The following is a 20,729-nucleotide window of genomic DNA, read 5'->3' as shown; positions in this document are numbered from 1 at the left end:
TAGTTATTGATAATAACCCTGGTCCAGGTAAATGTTCACCATTACAGGTCAGTCCATGTCTGATCATGTGATCTGATTGTGTCTTCCTGTGCTGATGATGTCATAGCGGTGTGGTTCTCCCAGCCAATCAGAAGACTGCATTAGTGTAGGCAACTGGTCAAATGCTCAACTAATGACTTCAGGATAGCCTCTGGAGTTTAGGATTGTTTCTGAGCCTTTTTTTTTGTCTCTCAAACACTGGTTAATCAGTACATATGGTAGAGCAGTGGTTTCTGGGTATTTTTGACTGAAGGTTGGGTGTTCTCTGTGCTTTCAGGTGGCTGCGATTTACAGAGACCCCAGTGTAGGAAACCTCATCAACATCATGATCGTCAAACTCATCGTCATACATAACGAACAGGTACAGCAGAAAAAGGTGTTTCTCTTGAGAAAAAAATAACTCAAAGAATAGTTTTAAAAATGCAAAATGACTATTTAAATGTTTTTCTCGCTAAATAAAACATAAATGTAGGTCATGTGACAATAATTAGTATTACTGACACTATTACCGCTTAATGTTTCACATTCAGTTTTCAAATTATAAGTACATCATAAAAAATAAATTGAATGGAATTTTCAATATAAAGTTTTTCAATAGTTTCTTTTTCTTTTTGAATCTTTGTTTAAATGGTCTGACAACATTTTTACAAAAAAAAAGTATTAAAAAATTAACTGTAATGTTTACTAATAATTTTTCTACTTTTTGACTCGCTATTTGATCTGATTGCCAGTCATTTTTGCTCATTTTTATTTATTTTTTATTAATTTTATTAAATTTTGGCCTAATGAAACATCTTAATGTCATGTAATCACATTCACTTGACACATGTAATGAATTCATGTGGCAACCTTTTTTAACTTATATTTTTTTCTACTTTTTAACTCGCTATTTGATCTGATTGCCAGTTATTTTTACATTTTTTTTCTAGACTTTACCCAAATGATGACTAGTAACTCATTTGTGTGGAGTGAAGTTAAGTATTATGTGTCCTGAGTAGGGTTGCAAAGAAAAAATATAAAAAAAAAATATCCGGTAAACTTCTAGAAACTTTCCATGGGAACTTCGTCTGGGGAATTTTGGAAATATTCCAAGTTGGAAACTTACTAGGAATTTGTGGGAATTTACAGGAAAATTTTGAAATTTATGGGAATTAATTGGAAATTTGGGGAAATTCATAAAACGGTATCATATACAAACATAAATATAAACCTTTTGTTTGATAAGCTGACATGTATGTTAGCAATACAAGTTTTAAAAATGACATTTCTGGATTTTTTGGGGGGGCATCTTTATTTTTTTTTTTTTAGGTTTCTGATGAATAAAAACTTAAGAACAGTGTTTATTCAAACTAGAAATCTTTTCTGACAATATAAGTCTTTACTATTACTTTTTATTTATTCAACACATCCTTGTTGAATAAAAGTATTAATTTCATTCAAAAAAAGAGGAAAAATACTGACCCCAAAATTTTGAACGTTAGTGTGTTGTTGAAAAAGGACTTCTATATTTCTATTTTAAATAAATTATCTTCTTTTTTTAAACTCTTTATTCAAAGAGTCCAGTAATAAAAAATGAAAAAAAAAAAAAAAAAAGCATATTAGAATGTTTTCTGAAGAATCATGTGACATTGAAGACTGGAGTAATTCAGCTTTGCATCACAGAAATACATTATATTTTAAAGTATATTAAAATAATAAAAAAAACTGTTGTTTTGAATTACAAAAATATTTCATAATATTACTTTTTTTCTATATTTCTGATCAAATAAAACAGTTTTTCCATTAGTGGGATTGTGTGTGGGGGAAGGTCATTTTTAGACTTTTGTTTTACTGTTATCATCTCACCTAAATGTTTGTTCAGTCAGTGTATTTGTTTTTACAATGATATAATTTAGTTGCACAGTATATTACACACAGCACAAGGGAGTTTTGAACATAGTTTTTTGTAATATTAGTGTAATGTACATGAATACTCACCTAGATGGACATTTTGATATTTTGTTTGGGAGAAATGCACAGTTCATGTAGGGGGTGTTGTGTACTGTGTGCATGAGATTAAGTAATGTGTAAGGTAAAAAAATACAACTGAAATTGCATTAAATCTGGTTGTTTTAACCAAGATTTTGCGGCAAGATTTTTTTCTCAACTACATTTAAGTTCCCAGTTCCTGCCAATTTGAAAATTCCCAGTTAATTCCCATTAATTCCTGTTAATTCCAATATATTTCCATTAATTCCCAGTTTATTTCCAGTAATTCCCATATATTCTCGTTAATTCCCATATATTCCAGTTAATTCCCAGTTTATTCCCGTTAATTCCCATATATTCCCGTTAATTCCCATAAATTCCCGTTAATTATCATATATTCCCATTAATTCCCATATATTCCCGTTAATTATCATATATTCCCATTAATTCCCATATATTTCCATTAATTCCCAAATATTCCTGTTAATTCTCAAATATTCCTGCTAATTACCATATATTCCCATTAATTTCCATATTTTCCAATAATTCCTATATATTCCCGTTAATTCCCATATATTCCAGTTAATTCCCAGTTTATTTCCATTAATTCCCATATATTCCCGTTAATTCCCATATATTCCAGTTAATTCCCAGTTTATTCCCGTTAATTCCCATATATTCCCATTAATTCCCATATATTCCCGTTAATTATCATATATTCCCATTAATTCCCATATATTCCTGTTAATTCCCAAATATTCCTGTTAATTCCCAAATATTCCTGTTAATTACCATATATTCCCATTAATTTCCATATATTTCCAATAATTCCTATATTCCCATTAATTCCCATATATTCCAGTTAATTCCCAGTTTATTTCCATTAATTCCCATATATTCCCGTTAATTCCCAATATATTCCAGATAATTCCCAGTTTATTCCTATTAATTCTGTTTATTCTCATTAATTCACATATATTCCCGTTAATTCCCATATATTCACATTAATTCACATATATTCCCGTTAATTCCCATGTATTCCCAGTTTATTCTCATTAATTCACATATAATTCCCATATATTCCCATTAATTCCTACCCTGGAAATCCATAGGTCTCGCGAGAGCACAATTTGAATGGTCTCTGCAAGACACTCTGGCATCGAGCAATGATGCATGTTACTGCAATACGTAAGCAGTTCTGGGAACCTATCAAATCGGTGTATCTGATGTAGGCGGGCCAGAGGCGAGCTAAGCTGATGACGACAGCGCTGCGACGTCCGGAATAATTAATAAACATTGAAAGATGGCTACAGATAAACACCAGTTGTTTGAAACGGCTTTGGCCGCTACAATGAACGAGTTAGACTTGGCTTTTCATATAAAAGAGGAACAGAAAACCGCGCTCGAATCGTTCCTTTGCAAGAAGGACGTTTTTGCGGTTTTGCCGACTGGATACGGCAAGAGTTTAATCTATCAGTTAGCTCCGCTGGTAGTTAAGCGTATGGGCCGACCACGAAGAGGAACAGATCCGAAGTGGGCAATGCCAGATAGCATTCGGCAGTCCCGAGTCCTGGCTGTTAAAAAAGAAGTGGCGATAAATGTTATCGAACAAGGTCTACCGGGACAACCTGATCGGGATTGTGGTGGATGAGGTCCATCTCATTTACAAATGGTAAGAGTCACTTGGTAAACTTACTGTAACGAAAAACAGAACTATTCAATAGTAATACAGTAGCCTAACTTGAACAGGACGATATGTCTCGCTGCTGAATGGAAAGCTAGCGTCCATCCACATATTAGTTGATAGTTAATGAATAGTTTGATCGGACCTAATTGTTTTATGAGGTTGTTTCGGCTGTCGTAATTAATAGTTATTAATCTTGTCACATTGTTTATGTTATAACATTGAAATCCACTCTTATATGTTCACCGTCGCTCTGGATACGTCACACCATGTATTGTTGTGATTGGTCGTGGCGTTATCCAATTGCGTGCACTGAGAGTTTCAAATGCACGCTTGGTGCCGCCCCTCGAGTTAGGTCCTTTTCATTGCTCGATGCCAGACCCATAATCTTAATAGATTAGGGTCTGGATTTTTCCAGGCTAATTAATTCCCATATATTCCTGTTAATTCCCATAAATTCCAGTTAATTCCCATATATTCCTGTTTTATTCCCATTAATTCCCATATATTCCCATTAATTCCCATATATTCCCAGTTTATTCTCATTAATTCACATATAATTCCCATATATTCCCATTAATTCACATATATTCCTGTTAATTCCCATATATTCCTGTTAATTCACATATATTCCAGTTAATTCCCATATATTCCAGCTAATTCCCATATATTCCAGTTAATTCACATATGTTCTTGTTTTTTCCCCATATATTCCTGTTAATTCCCATATATTCCCATTTATTCCCATTAATTCACATATATTCCCTTTAATTCCCATACATTCCCATTAATTCCCATACATTCCCATTAATTCACATATATTCCCATTAGTTCACATATATTCCCATTAGTTCACATATATTCCCATTAATTCACATATATTCCCGTTAATTCCCATATATTCCCATTAATTCCCATACATTCCCATTAATTCACATATATTCCCATTAGTTCACATATATTCCCATTAGTTCACATATATTCCTGTTAATTCCCATATATTCCCATTAATTCCCTTACATTCCCATTAATTCACATATATTCCCATTAGTTCACATATATTCCCATTAATTCACATATATTCCCATGGAAAGTTTCCAGTCTTGAAAATTCCCAGAATTTTGCAACCCTAGTGCTGAGATGTAAAAGAGCAACATCTGATGTGTTCTTTGTTTTGTATTTTAAAGTGTGTGTTTTCCTCAGGAAGGGCCGAATGTGAACTTCTACGCCACTGCGACGCTTCACAACTTCTGCATGTGGCAGCAGAGCCACAACGTTTTGGACGACAGCCACCCGGGGCATCATGACACGGCGCTGCTCATCACCAGGTGACCCGAACTTGACCTTTGACCTCATCACCTCTGCCTTGTACTTTGAGCTTGATTTTAGCATAAACACTATTATGGGATGTGTGTGTTTCTCAGGGAGGACATCTGCCGGGCAAAAGACAAGTGTGACACATTAGGTAAGATTTGTCTTTCTCACATTACTGTCCTGATGGATTATTTCTGCAGTATGTATATATAGTATAGTATAGTGTGTGTGTGTGTGTGTGTGTGTGTGTGTGTGTGTGTGTGTGTATGTATATATATATATATATATATATATATATATATAGTATATTTTATTTTTTGGTTCATTATTTTGGCTTGTCATTAAACTGCTAAAAATCTCCAAAAAAAGGTTTAAAAAGCCAAAATATTTTTTTGTGTGCAAAATTAAATACCTCGTCTAGTAGATCATGTGACAACAACACTTATGCAACAATACGGCATACATGTGTTTTTAAATATAACTAGAGAGTAAAGTTTTTAGACAAACTTTAAGCTTGCTAGCATAATTAACATGTTGCCAGTATGTTTATCATTTTGTTAGCATGACTAGCATGTTTAAACTAGTTAAATCCAGTTGATTTAGCTAAAAAAACAGCTAAACCAGCCTAGGCTGGTTGTCTAGTCCTAGCTGGTTTAAGCTTTGTTGGTCTTTTAGCAGGTCTCCCAGCTTGACCAGCTAAAAATTGGCCTAAACCACTTTAAAACCAGCCTGGGAGACCAGCCGAAACCAGCTTATGCTGGTTTTGTGTGTGTTTATTGTAAGCAGGGAGTAGTTTAAGCTTTGCTATAGCAGTAAATACAGTTTAAATGCACCATAAGACTCACTGTACAAAAGTTTTCACCTCCTCAATTGAAGTCTATGGAATTCTTGGTGGTTTTCATAGTCTGGTTTACGAAAACTATAACCTGCATCAGTTAGAAAAGATCAAGCAACCTGAGTCAGAGCAGTCTGAAGATCTGGGTGGTTGTAGCTTAAAAACTCAAGGAGGAGATACACTTTAAAATTTCAAATGTATTTATTTATGTATTAGCCAGTCTAATCAAAAAGCTGGTTTTAAATAATAAATAGCTGCCAGTATAAACTGCATGATGCTTTCATTAGTCTCTCAGGTGGCTGAAATCAGGTTCCTGAAGCAGAACCAGACCCTACAAGAAGTCTGTCATCGACGTGAATGAGTCCCAGCCACCTGTGCAGGGCCCCAGCAGGTGTTTAGAGCCCGAAAACGACTGAATAATGAAAAAGCGGTGTATAATATCATGCTCTGTCTTTCCGTGTGTGTAAACGCAGGTCTGGCGGAGCTGGGGACGATGTGCGACCCGTACCGGAGTTGCTCCATCAGCGAGGAGAACGGCCTGAGTGCGTCCTTCACCATCGCTCACGAGCTCGGACACGTGTAAGTCGCCCCAAAGACCCTCACAGGTGCAAAACGCAATAAAGAGCTGGCGCTTTAATAACAGAGAGCCGTAAGAGAGCGTAGAAGCTGTTGTCGGTGTGGTCTAAATGAATGCAGTGTGGAAGAATGACAGATATTCGGCCGCCTCTCATCCGGAGGGAATTCATGCGCCGCAGTGGGACGACGAGGTCAAACCGACGATCAGATTTAGTTTTCCAGAAGACCAGCCAAAGCACAACACAATACAGAAACATTTACAGTCTGGCCCTCAGATTAAATCTCTATTTACGGCAAAAAATGATGTTCTTATTCAGTATTTTTATCTTGTTTTCCAGTACAAATATCACATATCATCAGTCCACGTTCACTTGAAATGCAAAATGACATCAGAAATCAAAATATCAAAATAAAGTGAGTTTCTTATTCATTACTTTTATCCGTGAATATCTAAACGTTTGATTTGACACACAGGAAACAATCTAAATTATGTGATTTTGATGCACATATATATATAATTATTTTATTTATTTAGTTTTTGATTTGTGTTGTGTAAAATTACTATTTTTGTATAAATAAACACTTAATATCATTGTAAACAAGAAAAATATATACTTTTTTATTTTAAGTGTAAAATTACTTAACTTTTAAAATGCTTTTTTAGAATTAACAATAACAAATATCTGCACAGTCAGAAAAATATCTTGTTTTTAAATAAAATAAAAGTCAGGAAAAAAAACTTTTTTTTATTATTATTTTTAAGTGTAAAATGACTAAAAATTAATGAAAACAATAAATATATTTGTACTGGAAAACAAGAAAAAAATACTCAAACCATTATTTATTTATTATTTTTATTTTTTGTGCACAGTGTATTTAGTATTTTTGTCTTGTTTTTTAATAAAATATCTAAAAAGCAAAATATAATTTCTGGAAAAACAATTTTACGCTTAAACAAGAACAAATATCTGCAAATACAGTCAGAAAAATAAACTTTGAAATATATATATATATATATATATATTTATTATTATTTCATTTATTTATTTTTTATTATTATTTTATTTATTAATTTTTTAAGTGTAAGATTGTAAAATATTAATGCATTTTTGTAGAAATAAACACTTAATATCTTTGCACTGAAAAAAAAAGACAAAAATGCTCAAATCATAATTTATTTATTATAATTTTTTATTGTAATTTTTTTTATTTAACTTTTAAGTGCATATTGTACTTTCTGTTTTGTTTTTAAATAAAATATGTAAAATCAAAATATAATTTCTGGAAAAAACAAGACAAAAAAAAAACATTAAAATTAAGTGTAAAATTAATTTTATTGCATTTTTGTAGAAATAAACATTTAATATCTTTGTACTGGAAAACAAGACAAAAATACTCAAACCATTATTTATTTATTTGTCTATTTATTTATTTTTGCGCAGTGTACTTTGTCTTTTTAATTAAAATGTATATTAAAACAAGACAAAAAAAATGAAAAGTGACTTTTCAAAAAATAAAATCATTAAAATTACGTAATTTTGGAGTAAGCACTTAATATCTTTGTACTGACAAAAAAAGACAAAAAATACTGAGGAAGAACATAATCTTTTACAGTATTTTTGATTTGTTTGTCAGTCAAATATCTAAACATCCTTAAATCAAGAGACATTTACTTGAAAAGCAAAATGTCAAAATATAAAGTCTTGTTTCCTGAAGAATGCATCAAAATTAAGTGACGTTGTGCTTGTTTATAGATATTTATATATTTGTACTGGAAATCAAGACCATTTTTGCAGTATTTGCGTCCGTCAGAGATGATTCGGATCCGTTAAGAATGATTCATGAGTCTTTAATGCTAATAAATGACTCCGTTTGTCTGCAGCACTTGTTTATTTCATAGCTGAAAACCATTTTATTTTGACATAGTGCAGAACATCTGGCATCTTGTTTCTGTCCCAAACATGACTTTGACATTTCAACAAGCCCTTTGACTCCGTCGAACAAGAAAAGACTTTTCTAAGGAATAGTTCACCTAAAATGAATCTTTTGTCATCATGTATTCACTCTTATGTTGTTCCAACAAAACCGGAAAAAAAACGTAACAACATAAAAATTTCTATAAAAGTGCCTTAAAAGCAGTGTGAACATTGTCCTTTTGTGTTCCACTGAAGGAATCAGCTTAGAAATGATGACAGAAGATTCATTTGTTGCTCAGATTTGATCTGTAGAGCATGTGGCCTTCAGAAAAACTTCAGACTCAGCCTGTCCAAAGCAAAAGCCTGTTCCTGGCGACTCGAGCTCTTCTGATTAGCGCTACAGATGTTCCTGCAATGAAACCGATTCAGACAGTCAAAGTATTTCACCAATGTCTTGTGCCATGTGTTTAACGTGCGAGTGCAGTCTCACAGATGGAGTCTGAAGGGTCTGCATAAACACAGCTGTGTTCCTGTCACGTTCCTCGTCGTGCTGTTGCTGTCGTGTGACGGATTTCACAGCTGTTTCTGGACTTTGACATCATTGCGTTTCTATTCTGGACATCAGATTGGCCTCGATGCGGCTCTTATTTAAGCATTTTATTGCTGGACCTTTCCTGTGTGTCATAAACAGAGGTTTCATGTCCTGTTAACAGCCACACATATACCACACACATAGCGGTACACACATTATGGAAGCCTATTTCTCCCACAGAATAAAAACATTAAAAAACCCTAATTCTGAGCTTACATTTCGCTATTCTGTCTTATTTCCCAGAATTCTGTTTACATCTGGCAATTTTTTTTTCTCAGAATTTTGAGTCTGCATCTTGCAATTTGGACTTTTTTCCCTGAAATTCTGTCATTTTTTTGCAATGTGGACTTTTTTCCTGGATTTCTGAGTCTGCGTTTTGCAATTTTGACTTTTTCCCCCTGGAATTCTGAGTCTTTTTTTTTTTTTGTAATTTGGACTTCCCCCTGGAATTCTGAGTAAAATTTTTTGCAATTTGTACTTTTTTTCCCTTGAATTTTGAGTCTACTTTTTGCAATTTGGACTTCCCCCTGGAATTCTTAGCACAATTTTTTTGCAATTTGTATCTTTTCCCCTGGAATTCTGAGTCAATTTTTTTGCAATTTGGACTTTTTGTCCTTAGAATTCTGAGTCTACTTTTTGCAGTTTGTACTTTCCCCCCTGGAATTCTGAATCAGAGTAAAATTCCCTGGAATTCTGATTCTGCATTCCGCAATTTGAATGTTTTTTCCTGGATTTCTGAGACTACTTTTTGCAGTTTGGACTTTTTGTCCTTGGAATTCTGAGTCTACTTTTTGCAATTTGGACTTTTTTTCCTTGGATTTCTGAGCCTACTTTTTGCAATTTGGACTTTTTGTCCTTGGAATTCTGAGTCTACTTTTTGCAATTTGGACTTTTTGTCCTTGGAATTCTGAGTCTACTTTTTGCAATTTGGACTTTTTGTCCTTGGAATTCTGAGTCTACTTTTTGCAGTTTGTACTTTCCCCCCTGGAATTCTGAAACAGAGTAAAATTCCCTGTGATTCTGATTCTGCATTCCGCAATTTGGATGTTTTTTCCTGGATTTCTGAGACTACTTTTTGCAGTTTGGACTTTTTGTCCTTGGAATTCTGAGTCTACTTTTTGCAATTTGGACTTTTTGTCCTTGGAATTCTGAGTCTACTTTTTGCGATTTGGACTTTTTTCCCTTGGATTTCTGAGTCTACTTTTTGCAATTTGGACTTTTTGTCCTTGGAATTCTGAGTCTACTTTTTGCAGTTTGGACTTTTTGTCCTTGGAATTCTGAGTCTACTTTTTGCAATTTGGACTTTTTGTCCTTGGAATTCTGAGTCTACTTTTTGCAATTTGGACTTTTTGTCCTTGGAATTCTGAGTCTACTTTTTGCAATTTGGACTTTTTGTCCTTGGAATTCTGAGTCTACTTTTTGCGATTTGGACTTTTTTCCCTTGGATTTCTGAGTCTACTTTTTGCAATTTGGACTTTTTGTCCTTGGAATTCTGAGTCTACTTTTTGCAGTTTGGACTTTTTGTCCTTAGATGTCTGAGCCTACTTTTTGCAATTTGGACTTTTTGTCCTTGGAATTCTGAGTCTACTTTTTGCAATTTGGACTTTTTGTCCTTGGAATTCTGAGTCTACTTTTTGCAATTTGGACTTTTTGTCCTTGGAATTCTGAGTCTACTTTTTGCAGTTTGTACTTTCCCCCCTGGAATTCTGAAACAGAGTAAAATTCCCTGTGATTCTGATTCTGCATTCCGCAATTTGGATGTTTTTTCCTGGATTTCTGAGACTACTTTTTGCAGTTTGGACTTTTTGTCCTTGGAATTCTGAGTCTACTTTTTGCAATTTGGACTTTTTGTCCTTGGAATTCTGAGTCTACTTTTTGCAATTTGGACTTTTTGTCCTTGGAATTCTGAGTCTACTTTTTGCAATTTGGACTTTTTGTCCTTGGAATTCTGAGTCTACTTTTTGCGATTTGGACTTTTTTCCCTTGGATTTCTGAGTCTACTTTTTGCAATTTGGACTTTTTGTCCTTGGAATTCTGAGTCTACTTTTTGCAGTTTGGACTTTTTGTCCTTGGAATTCTGAGTCTACTTTTTGCAATTTGGACTTTTTGTCCTTGGAATTCTGAGTCTACTTTTTGCAATTTGGACTTTTTGTCCTTGGAATTCTGAGTCTACTTTTTGCAATTTGGACTTTTTTCCCTTGGATTTCTGAGTCTACTTTTTGCAATTTGGACTTTTTGTCCTTGGAATTCTGAGTCTACTTTTTGCAGTTTGGACTTTTTGTCCTTAGATGTCTGAGTCTGCTTTTTGCAATTTGGACCCCCCCCCCCCCTGGACTTCTGAGTAAAATTTGTGCAATTTGGACCTTTTTCCCTGGAATTCTGATTCAGCATTCTGCAATTTGAATGTTTTTTCTTGGAATACTGAGTCTACATCTCACAATTTTTTTCCTCTGAATTCTGAGATTAAATCTCACAATTTAGACTTTTTTTCTCTAAATTATGAGTCTACAACTTGCATTTTGAACTTTTTTCCCTGGATTTTTTTTTTATCTTGCAATTTGGATTATTTTTTCCTTGGATTTCTGAGTTTACATCTCGCAATTTGGACTTTTTTCCCTTCTGAATTCTTAGTCTACTTTTTGGTGTTTTGACTTTTTTTTCTTGGAATTCTGAGTCTACTTCTCTCAGTTTGGACTTTTTCTCGAAATTCTGAGTCTTCTCATAATTTGGACAATTTTCTCTGAATTCTAAGTCTCACAATTTGGTTTTCTTTCTCGGAATTCTGAGTCTTACGATTTTGACTTTTTTTTTTTTACATCTCGCAATTTGGACTTTTTCTCTGAATTCTGAGTCTACATCTCAAAATTTTGAATTTCAGAATTGTGAGATTAAAAGTCACAATAACCTTTTTAATTGTTTTGCTCTTTGGCGGAAATAAGCTTCCATGAAAAATACCATGGTACTACTTTCTTTGTAATTCTTTTAAGTATCTCAAAATATCTATGGCTTTTGAATATGGTAATGATGCTATTTATCTGGTTCCCATCTGTGACCATCATTTTACCATGGTACAGTCACAGTACTTTCATCTTCTTCATATCCTCATGTCTAAGTGCAGAATGTCCTGATGTGTATGCGAGAAGCATGTGCTGAAGTCTCTGCTGTGAATTGTGGGTGTTGCAGGTTCAACATGCCCCATGACGACAGTCCGAAGTGCCGCGAGGCAGGAATCAAGCATCAGTACCACGTCATGGCCCCGACCCTCAACTACGACACCAGCCCCTGGTCCTGGTCCAAATGCAGCCGCAAATACATCACGGATTTCCTCGAGTAGGTGCTCAATTACTCTCCCATGAGTTAAAATATTAACTTAAAATTACATAGGGTTCTTCTAGTAAATATTTGATATCTAAGAGACAAAACAAGGCATAGGAATTCCTGTTTGAAAGTCTGTTTTGTAACAGTTTTAATTTCTCAAAACACAACCATTCTCAAACTGCTGTGACATGGTTTTCCCAGCAGGCCACTGGTGGTTTATCTGTCGCTGTGCTAATATCAGATGTCAGTGCTGTGGTTTTAAAGTTAAAATGACCTTTGAGCAAATCCTCAACAGGTCACGCTCCTTGGAGCCCAAAATTGCACTTCCCCTTTGAGAGGAGCTCTTCCTGTCCCGCTCTCATCTGGGTCTGTCTACTTTCTCTCTGGGAGCCGGACAAACAGTCATTTAGTCGCCGGCGTTCTTGGCCCCTCGGAAACCGTAACTCGGGGCGACGGCTCATTGAGGGCATCCAGAGAGGAGGGAGACGCAGCTGAAGGGCTTCCCTTTAAGACAGGAAGTGTCAGTTATAATTAGATTTTCTCTGGACGTGACCCTTTGATCTCGTCTGCGCTCCAGCGGCTCCAGCAGTCAAAGGCCTGCGGATCAGAGTTAGGATCGACAGGTTATGTGAACTAGAAAAGGTCGTTTAGGAGTGCAAAAAAAGAGACTACTGAAATATATGTATCAAACATATATTATTTAGTCGAACTTTTTTTAGCACATGTTCCTGGTTGTATGCGATTAAGTGATTAATTGGTGCATTATTTAAGAAAAAAAAGCATTTGTTTTGTTTTTGATTTTTGTTTACATCTCTCCATATTGGGATATTTTAACTAATAGTCAAGAAGTCAACAGTTTTTGGACTACATTTGAAGGTAACATCCTATAGTAGTTTACATTTTGGAATTTCATTTTTTTCCCCTCTGAATTCTAAGTTTATGGCTTGCAATTTTGACTCTTTTTCTTGGAATTCTGAGTTTACATCTTGGATTTTCCCCCCCGGAATTCAGAGTTTATGGCTTGCAATATTAAACTTACATCTTTACATCTTGGACCCCCACCCCCTCCTCGGAATTCTTAGTTTATGGCTTGCATTTTGACTTTTTTTTTTTTTTTCTCAGAAATCTGAGTTTAAATCTTGGATTTTATCCCCCCTTGGAATTCTGACATCTTGGATTTTTTCCTCCCTTGGAATTTTGAGTTTACATCTTGGATTTTTTCCCCCTTTGAATTCTGAGTTTACATCTGGGATTGTATCCCTCCTTGGAATTCTCAGTTAACATCTTGGATTTTTCCCCCCTTGGAATTCTGAGTAAACTTCTTGGACCCCCCCCCCCCCTTGGAATTCTGAGTTAACATCTTGGATCTTCTGTAGGCTACCCCTTGGAATTCTCAGTTAACATCTTGGATTTTTCCCCCCTTGGAATTCTGAGTAAACTTCTTGGACCCCCCCCCCCCCCCCCTTGGAATTCTGAGTTAACATCTTGGATCTTCTGTAGGCTACCCCTTGGAATTCTAAGTTAACATCTTGGATTTTTTCCCCCCTTGGAATTCTGACATCTTGGATTTTATCCCCCCTTGGAATTCTGACATCTTGGATTTTTTCCTCCCTTGGAATTTTGAGTTTACATCTTGGATTTTTTCCCCCTTTGAATTCTGAGTTTACATCTGGGATTGTATCCCTCCTTGGAATTCTCAGTTAACATCTTGGATTTTTCCCCCCTTGGAATTCTGAGTAAACTTCTTGGACCCCCCCCCCCCCCTTGGAATTCTGAGTTAACATCTTGGATCTTCTGTAGGCTACCCCTTGGAATTCTAAGTTAACATCTTGGATTTTTTCCCCCCTTGGAATTCTGAGTTTACATCTTGGATTTTTCCCCCTTTAAATTCTAAGTTTACATTTTACAATTTTGACTTGTTTTTCTTGGAATTCTGAGTTTACATCTCGCAATTTGGATTTTTTTCTTGAAATTATGATTTACGTCTTGCAGTTTTTACTTTTTTTTTCTCTCAGAATTCTGAGTTTATATCTTAGATTCCCCTCCCCGCCCTCGGAATTCTGAGTTTACATCTCGCAATTTTTTATTTAATTTTTTTTTTTTTGTAAAAGATACTTCAGTAGTCTTTTATTTAATTTAGAGATGTAATATTTATATAGTGTTGGACAGTTTTTTTTTTTTAATAAGCATTTGGTTGGTAGTTTTTTGTCTTGACTTGTTTATTTTTTTTATCCTGTATTTTTTTCCCCTAATTATTTATTTACAAGGTTTGTGATCATCATTTTATGTTGATATTTATTTTTTCATTATTCATTTTTTTTTTATTTGGTTGACAATTTCTTCTGTAGGCTATTTATTTATTTATTTATTTATTTAAGTTTCTTATCATGTATTCTGTTTCACTTGGAAATACATCACATTGTATAAAATGTTGACTTATGTTGACTTCAGGACCATTTTTTAAATATGAAATGCTTTTGTTTGATAGTCTCAGTAATTTCTTCTGTAGGAGGACAATTTTATTGCTCAAATATTGCTCTTTCATACCTCAGGAGACTTATTGGAGTTGAATATTATTGAGATGTGTGACATATTGTTGAGATTTCCTCTGAAACGTTAGTTTACATGGAGGTTTTTCTCAAGAAGAAACAAGCAGACTTCAGCAAAAGTCTCTGTTTGCTCTGTTTCTAATCTCATTGCTTTGAGAAAAGGCTGACATTTGCGTTGTTTCTTTTTCACATTGAAAGGTTTGATCATGAACAGACAGACTGTTTTGAGAGGAAAGCATATGCATTTGCTGCAGGTGCTCTGTTTACTGGTGGGAATGGCAATGCAAATCTTTGAAAGTCATTCAGAACGGCAGAACAGCCCAAGTGTTTCTGTGTTTTGACTGTCCGTTCAACCTCAAGAGCTCTTTAAGACGCAACACTCTCCTGTGAGGAGATTAAAGAGCAAACACACACCAAAACACTGCATGCACACACACTTCATCCAGCTGGAAGATTCATCTAAACAACTCATTTGCACGTTATTATTGGCTACAAACTATAGGCCAGCTAATCTATTAATGAGTTCTCAGAATCCCAAAGCAGTTTAAGTTAGTGTGTTTGATTATTAACCCAGTTCACTCACCCGTTAAGTTGCTGTACAATACTATACACAAACAGTGATGGAGTGTTTTGCCATGCTAGATCATTACAATCTGTAATTCTGAAAACAAAAACAAATTACATTCACTGAAAAGCTTGTAATTTTCCATGCTGTGACCTACAAACGGATGCAGATGATTGATGAAACCCGCTAACTCTGTACCTCAGACGCTTCTCTTGCATTAAAGCTCAATTAGCTCAGTCTGTCAGACGTTCATTGAGGCTTTTAGAAGCAGCAGCTGAATGTCTTGAGAAATGGGAAATGTCTCATTCTGTTCTCTCTGCTTGATTCTCATGCTAAAACTCACAATATATCAAGTCCCTCTGGAGCTGCACCTAAACTTCTACTCAATTTTACTAATGGAATTTTTTTTTCTCAGAATTCTGAGTGTACATCTTGTATTATTTTTCTCGGAATTCTGAGTTTACTTCTTGCAATTTTTTCTCTGTATTCTGAGTTTACATCTTACAATTTGGACTTTTTTCTCGGAATTCTGAGCTTACATTTCGCAATTTGCACTTTTTTCTTGGAATTATGAGTTTACATCTTGAAATTTTGACTTTTTTTCTCGGAATTCTGAGTTTACGTTTAACAATTTGAATTAGTTTTTTTGGAATTCTGAGTTAAGTTACATTCACTGAAAAGCTTGTAATTTTCCATGCTGTGACCTACAAACGGATGCAGATGATTGAAGAAACCCGCTAACTCTGTACCTCAGACGCTTCTCTTGCATTAAAGCTCAATTAGCTCAGTCTGTCAGACGTTCATTGAGGCTTTTAGAAACAGCAGCTGAATGTCTCGAGAAAAGAGAAATGTCTCATTCTGTTCTCTCTGCTTGATTCTCATGCTAAAACTCACAATATATCAAGTCCCTCTGGAGCTGCACTAAAACCTCTACTCAAAATTGCGAGATGTAAGCTCAGAATTCCGAGAAAAAAAGTCCAAATTGTAAAATGTAAACTCAGAATTCCGAGAATTAAAAGTTTACATATAATTTTACCATTTTTTTCTCTGAATTCTGACTTTACATTTCTCAATTTTGACTTTTTTTCTTTGTAATTCTGAGTTTACATCTTGCAATTTTTGACTTTTATTTCTCGGAATTCTAAGTTTACATTTTACAATTTGGACTTTTTTCTAGGAATTCTGAGCTTACATTTCACAATTTTTTTTCAGAATTCTGAGTTTACATATAATTTTTACATTTTTTCTCGGAATTGTGAGTTTACATCTCGCAATTTTGACTTTTTTCTTAGAATTGCGAGCTTAGAAATATCTCGCAATTAAAAATTTTTTTCTTGGAATTCTGAGATTAGATCTCGCTATTAGGACTTTTTTCCTTGGAATTCTGAGTTTACGTTTCACAATTTTAATTTGTTTTTCTCTGAATTCTGAGTTTACATCTTGCAAAAAATTTTCTCGGAAATCTGAGTTTACATTTCACAATTTTTTTTTTTTTTTAGAATTAATTTCTAAAAAATAATAAAAATAATAAAGTTTACATATCATAATTTTTCATTTTTTCTCAGAATTCTGTGTTTACATCTTGCAAATTTGACTTTTTTCTTGGAATTCTGAGCTTACATCTTGCAATTGTAACTTTTTTTTCCATGGAATTCTGAGTTTACATTTCACAGTTTTAAGTTGTTTTTCTGGGAATTCTGAGTTCACATCTCGCAATTTGGACTTTTTTCTTGGAATTCTGAGTTTACATTTCACAATTTTAATTTGCTTTTCTCGGAATTCTGAGTTAAGTTACGTTTACTAAAAGCTTGTAATTTTCCATGCTGTGACCTACAAACAGATGCAGATGATTAAAGAAACCTGCTAACTCTGTACCTCAGACGCTTCTCTTGCATTAAAGCTCAATTAGCTCAGTCTGTCAGACGTTCATTGAAGCTTTTAGAAACAGCAGCTGAATGTCTGAGAAATGAGAAACGTCTTGTTCTATTCTTGCCGCTTGATTCTCATGCTAAAACTAATGATATATCAAGTCCCTCTGGAGCTGCACCAAAACCTCACTTTGCTAATGAACTTTGCCGGATGACCTTTGCTTACTGTTGCTCGCTTAGGACGTCAGATGGTACTAATGCCAAGTGGTACTGAATGATTACTGTATTTATACACCATGATATTTACTTGTTTCTCCAAGCTACCATGGTACAAGTCCAAAAAACCTTCAATAGTAATACGTGTGAGTCATTTTCCTTAATAAACTCCCTTTACCAACCCGCCCAAATGATCTCCAGGTGTGGACTTCATGTCTGTGCCAGAAAGGTGCAGCCTGACCTGAACTCAAAGAAACCTGATGGCACTTCTTCAAGTACCTTGGTATTATTAGGTTTTTGGACAGGCATCATAGTACTGTGAGTAAGTGTAATGCAGAGTTCCTTGGAGTACCACAGTGAAAACAATGGTATATAAATAGCATTTTAAAGGGATAGTTCCTCCAAAAATGTTCATTCTGGCATTATTTAATCACACCTTGTGTCTTTCTAAGTTTTTAAGTCTGTCAATTGTCTGCAGAAAGCTAGTTTTGCATGGTTTTTAGCTGGTTGAAAATGGTTATTAGTTGGTTTAGATGTGTTATTTATATACTATTTATTAATAGATTTCAAATTAGCTTTTATTTTTATATTTTCAGTTTTCAAAAACTTTAAGCTTTTACAGCTGTCTTAAACTTTCAAGCTAGCCTTTCGCAAGCCAGCCTAAAGTTTGGCTAAACTTTTTTTAATCTAGTTTTATTTCAGCTTTATTTCAAATACCAAAAAATTAAACTTGGAAAAAATGGTTACATTTATTATAAAACAAAAACAATCAAAATAAAACAAAATATTTTGTTTGTATGGCTTCATGTTAACCAACATCAGACTACCGTGAAGATGCAAATGTGTTGTTAAATTATTAAAATATTAACTCTTTAAACCTGTATGACTTTCTTTTTCATTTGTGAAAATATATTTCGAGAAATTTATTTTTTGTAATTTTTCAGTGGGTTCCAATGGTGTTTACACCCAACATCCATCAAAATATCTTCTTTAGCTCTCACACCTTCCTGCTTTAGGTGAACTGTCCCTTTAAGACTAGTGTTAGGATGCAAATTGCCCAGTGTTTGTGGTTTTAATCATGCAAACGAGCCTGAATTCACACACTCGCACTCACTCGAGCGTAGCTGTGAGATACTTTGGAGATCTGATGGTCTCGGTTTACAGTAATCTTATCGCTCTTTAAGAGCTTCGTGCTAGCATACTCCTGTGAATGGTCTTTGTCAGCCTCAGTCTTGCTGATTTTATGAACTCATAACTCAAACTCTTACATGCTGATGGCGAGGTGCAGAGAGACGAGAGCGTACAGCGCTGTCATCGGATAAATGAGTCCCACAGAAGGACACATGTCCGTTTTTCCCCTCGTAAAGACAAAGGTGTCTTGTGGAGTGGGAATAAGAGGACGAAATCAGCTGATGCAGGTGTTTAGTCTTAAAGCCAAGGACAAATTGAATCAGAAACATCAACAACTCGCAAAAAGCCTTGGTTTCCGTTCTCCCTCGCAGAAATGTGAGCAGGCAAATGGAGAAAGGACTTATTTTGTTCTCTCTCAGGCTGAAAGAGCCATTCAGAAGACGTTAAGCCCAGCAATTCAATGACTTCAATGTGATGCCCTTAAAACAGCTGCTCTTTTGTAGCTCCTTAATGTGTTTCAAAGGAAGGGTGTGGTGGGACGTATATGTCATGACGTAGCCTGTAGGACTGATGTGCTGAAACGTTGGGTTTGGCACCGTTGAGTTGATTCTTGGAGACCCACCATTGTTCAATGGTGAAATGCGGCCTTTGTGTTGGCTGAGGTCCATTCAATCAGTTACTAGCAGGTAACAAAGCAGACCACCCACCGCTGACTCCATCTTACACTTGGCCTTCAGACGCCGGGTGAAATCGGAAAGACTGCATTCATATTATCCTTTGGGACTTCCAAAAAGCTAAATGCTTTACAGTAGTACTTCCTATAGACTTCTGAGGGCATCCCAGGTACTTGAAACTACAATGCATTGTTGATATCTTTCTGTTTTTGTCCTTTTAGCACTGGTTATGGTGAATGTCTTCTGGACGAGCCTTCGGGGAGGACGTATAACCTTCCCAACCAGCTTCCGGGTCAACTCTACAATGCCAACCGGCAGTGTGAACTCATGTTTGGTCCTGGCTCCCATGTCTGTCCGTTTATGGTACGACATCTGAGTCTACTCTCATAAAGCATTGACAGTGGATCCCAAATGTCTGTGGTCCTAATTTACTCACACCCATGTCATCCAATGTGTTCATGTTTTTCTTCAGTGGAAAAGAAATTAGAGTTTTAGAGGAATACGTTCCAGGATTTTTCTTCATATAGTGGACTTTAATGGGGATCAATGGGTTGAAGGTCCAAATTGCAGTTTCAGTGCAGCTTTAAAGGACTCTACACAATCCCAGCTGAGGAATAAGAGTCTTATCTAGTGAAACGATTGGTCTTTTTCATAAAAAAAATAAAAACCCAGGGTATTATGCACTTGGTGCTTGTGGTATTGTCCTTGGTCTGTGTACTTCGGTTCAGAAGGGTAGGGCGAAAAACTTAAAAATCGTCTGACATCATTGTTTTATCTTTATTTTTGAAAAGGATGTTCACTTTGTAAACACTGAGATGATACTTCTGCCTACGTCACATGTGACCTTTCCAACGTGATTACTTAAGGCATGAAGTCCAGCTAGTGCAAGACAAGCATTTGTGGTTAAAAAGTATATAAATTTGTATTTTTCTTAGAATATAACCAATCGTTTCGATAGATGAAACCCTTATTCCTCTTTTGAGGTTGTGTAGAGCCTTTTGAAGATTCCTTGAAACTGCAATTTTGGATCTTCAACCCATTGATCTCCATTGAAGTCCACTATATTGAGAAAAATCCTGGAATTAGTTCACTTCCAGAATAAATTCCTGATAATTTACTCATCTCCATGCCATTCAAGAAGTTTATGTCTTTCTTTCTTCAGTGGAAAAGAAATTAAGTTTTTGAGGAAAACATTCCGGGATTTTTCTCCATATAGAGGACTTCAATGGTGGCCAATGAGTTGAAGGTCCAGATTGCAGTTTCAATGCAGCTTCAAAAGGCTCTACACGATCCCAGCTGAGGAATAAGGGTCTTATCTAGCGAAACGATTAGTCATTTTCTAAAAAGATCAGGTCTCGCACAGTTAGTTATTGGTCTGTGTACTTTGATTCAAATAGGTAAAAGGACTTTTGCTTTTACCATCGTGAACACTGAGATGGTACTTCTGTCTACGTCACGCATGACCTTTCCAACGTGATTACTTA

At 35.2% G+C, this 20,729-nt stretch overlaps 1 protein-coding gene across 1 annotated transcript in view; it reads left to right on the top strand.

Moving 5' to 3' along the window:
• LOC141301015 (A disintegrin and metalloproteinase with thrombospondin motifs 20) overlaps positions 1–20,729 on the top strand; it is a 144,329-nt gene that overhangs the window by 43,614 nt on the left and 79,986 nt on the right. Inside the window, exons 7-12 of the mRNA XM_073831270.1 lie at positions 317–400; positions 4,895–5,019; positions 5,116–5,156; positions 6,314–6,419; positions 12,108–12,254; positions 19,467–19,608. Coding sequence (XP_073687371.1) covers positions 317–400; positions 4,895–5,019; positions 5,116–5,156; positions 6,314–6,419; positions 12,108–12,254; positions 19,467–19,608 — 645 coding nt within the window. The remainder of the gene's footprint in view (positions 1–316; positions 401–4,894; positions 5,020–5,115; positions 5,157–6,313; positions 6,420–12,107; positions 12,255–19,466; positions 19,609–20,729) is intronic.

This window comes from Garra rufa, chromosome 25, assembly GCF_049309525.1.
Source record: "Garra rufa chromosome 25, GarRuf1.0, whole genome shotgun sequence".
Classification (NCBI taxonomy): domain Eukaryota; kingdom Metazoa; phylum Chordata; class Actinopteri; order Cypriniformes; family Cyprinidae; genus Garra; species Garra rufa.
This window is presented reverse-complemented; position numbering and strand designations above follow the sequence as displayed.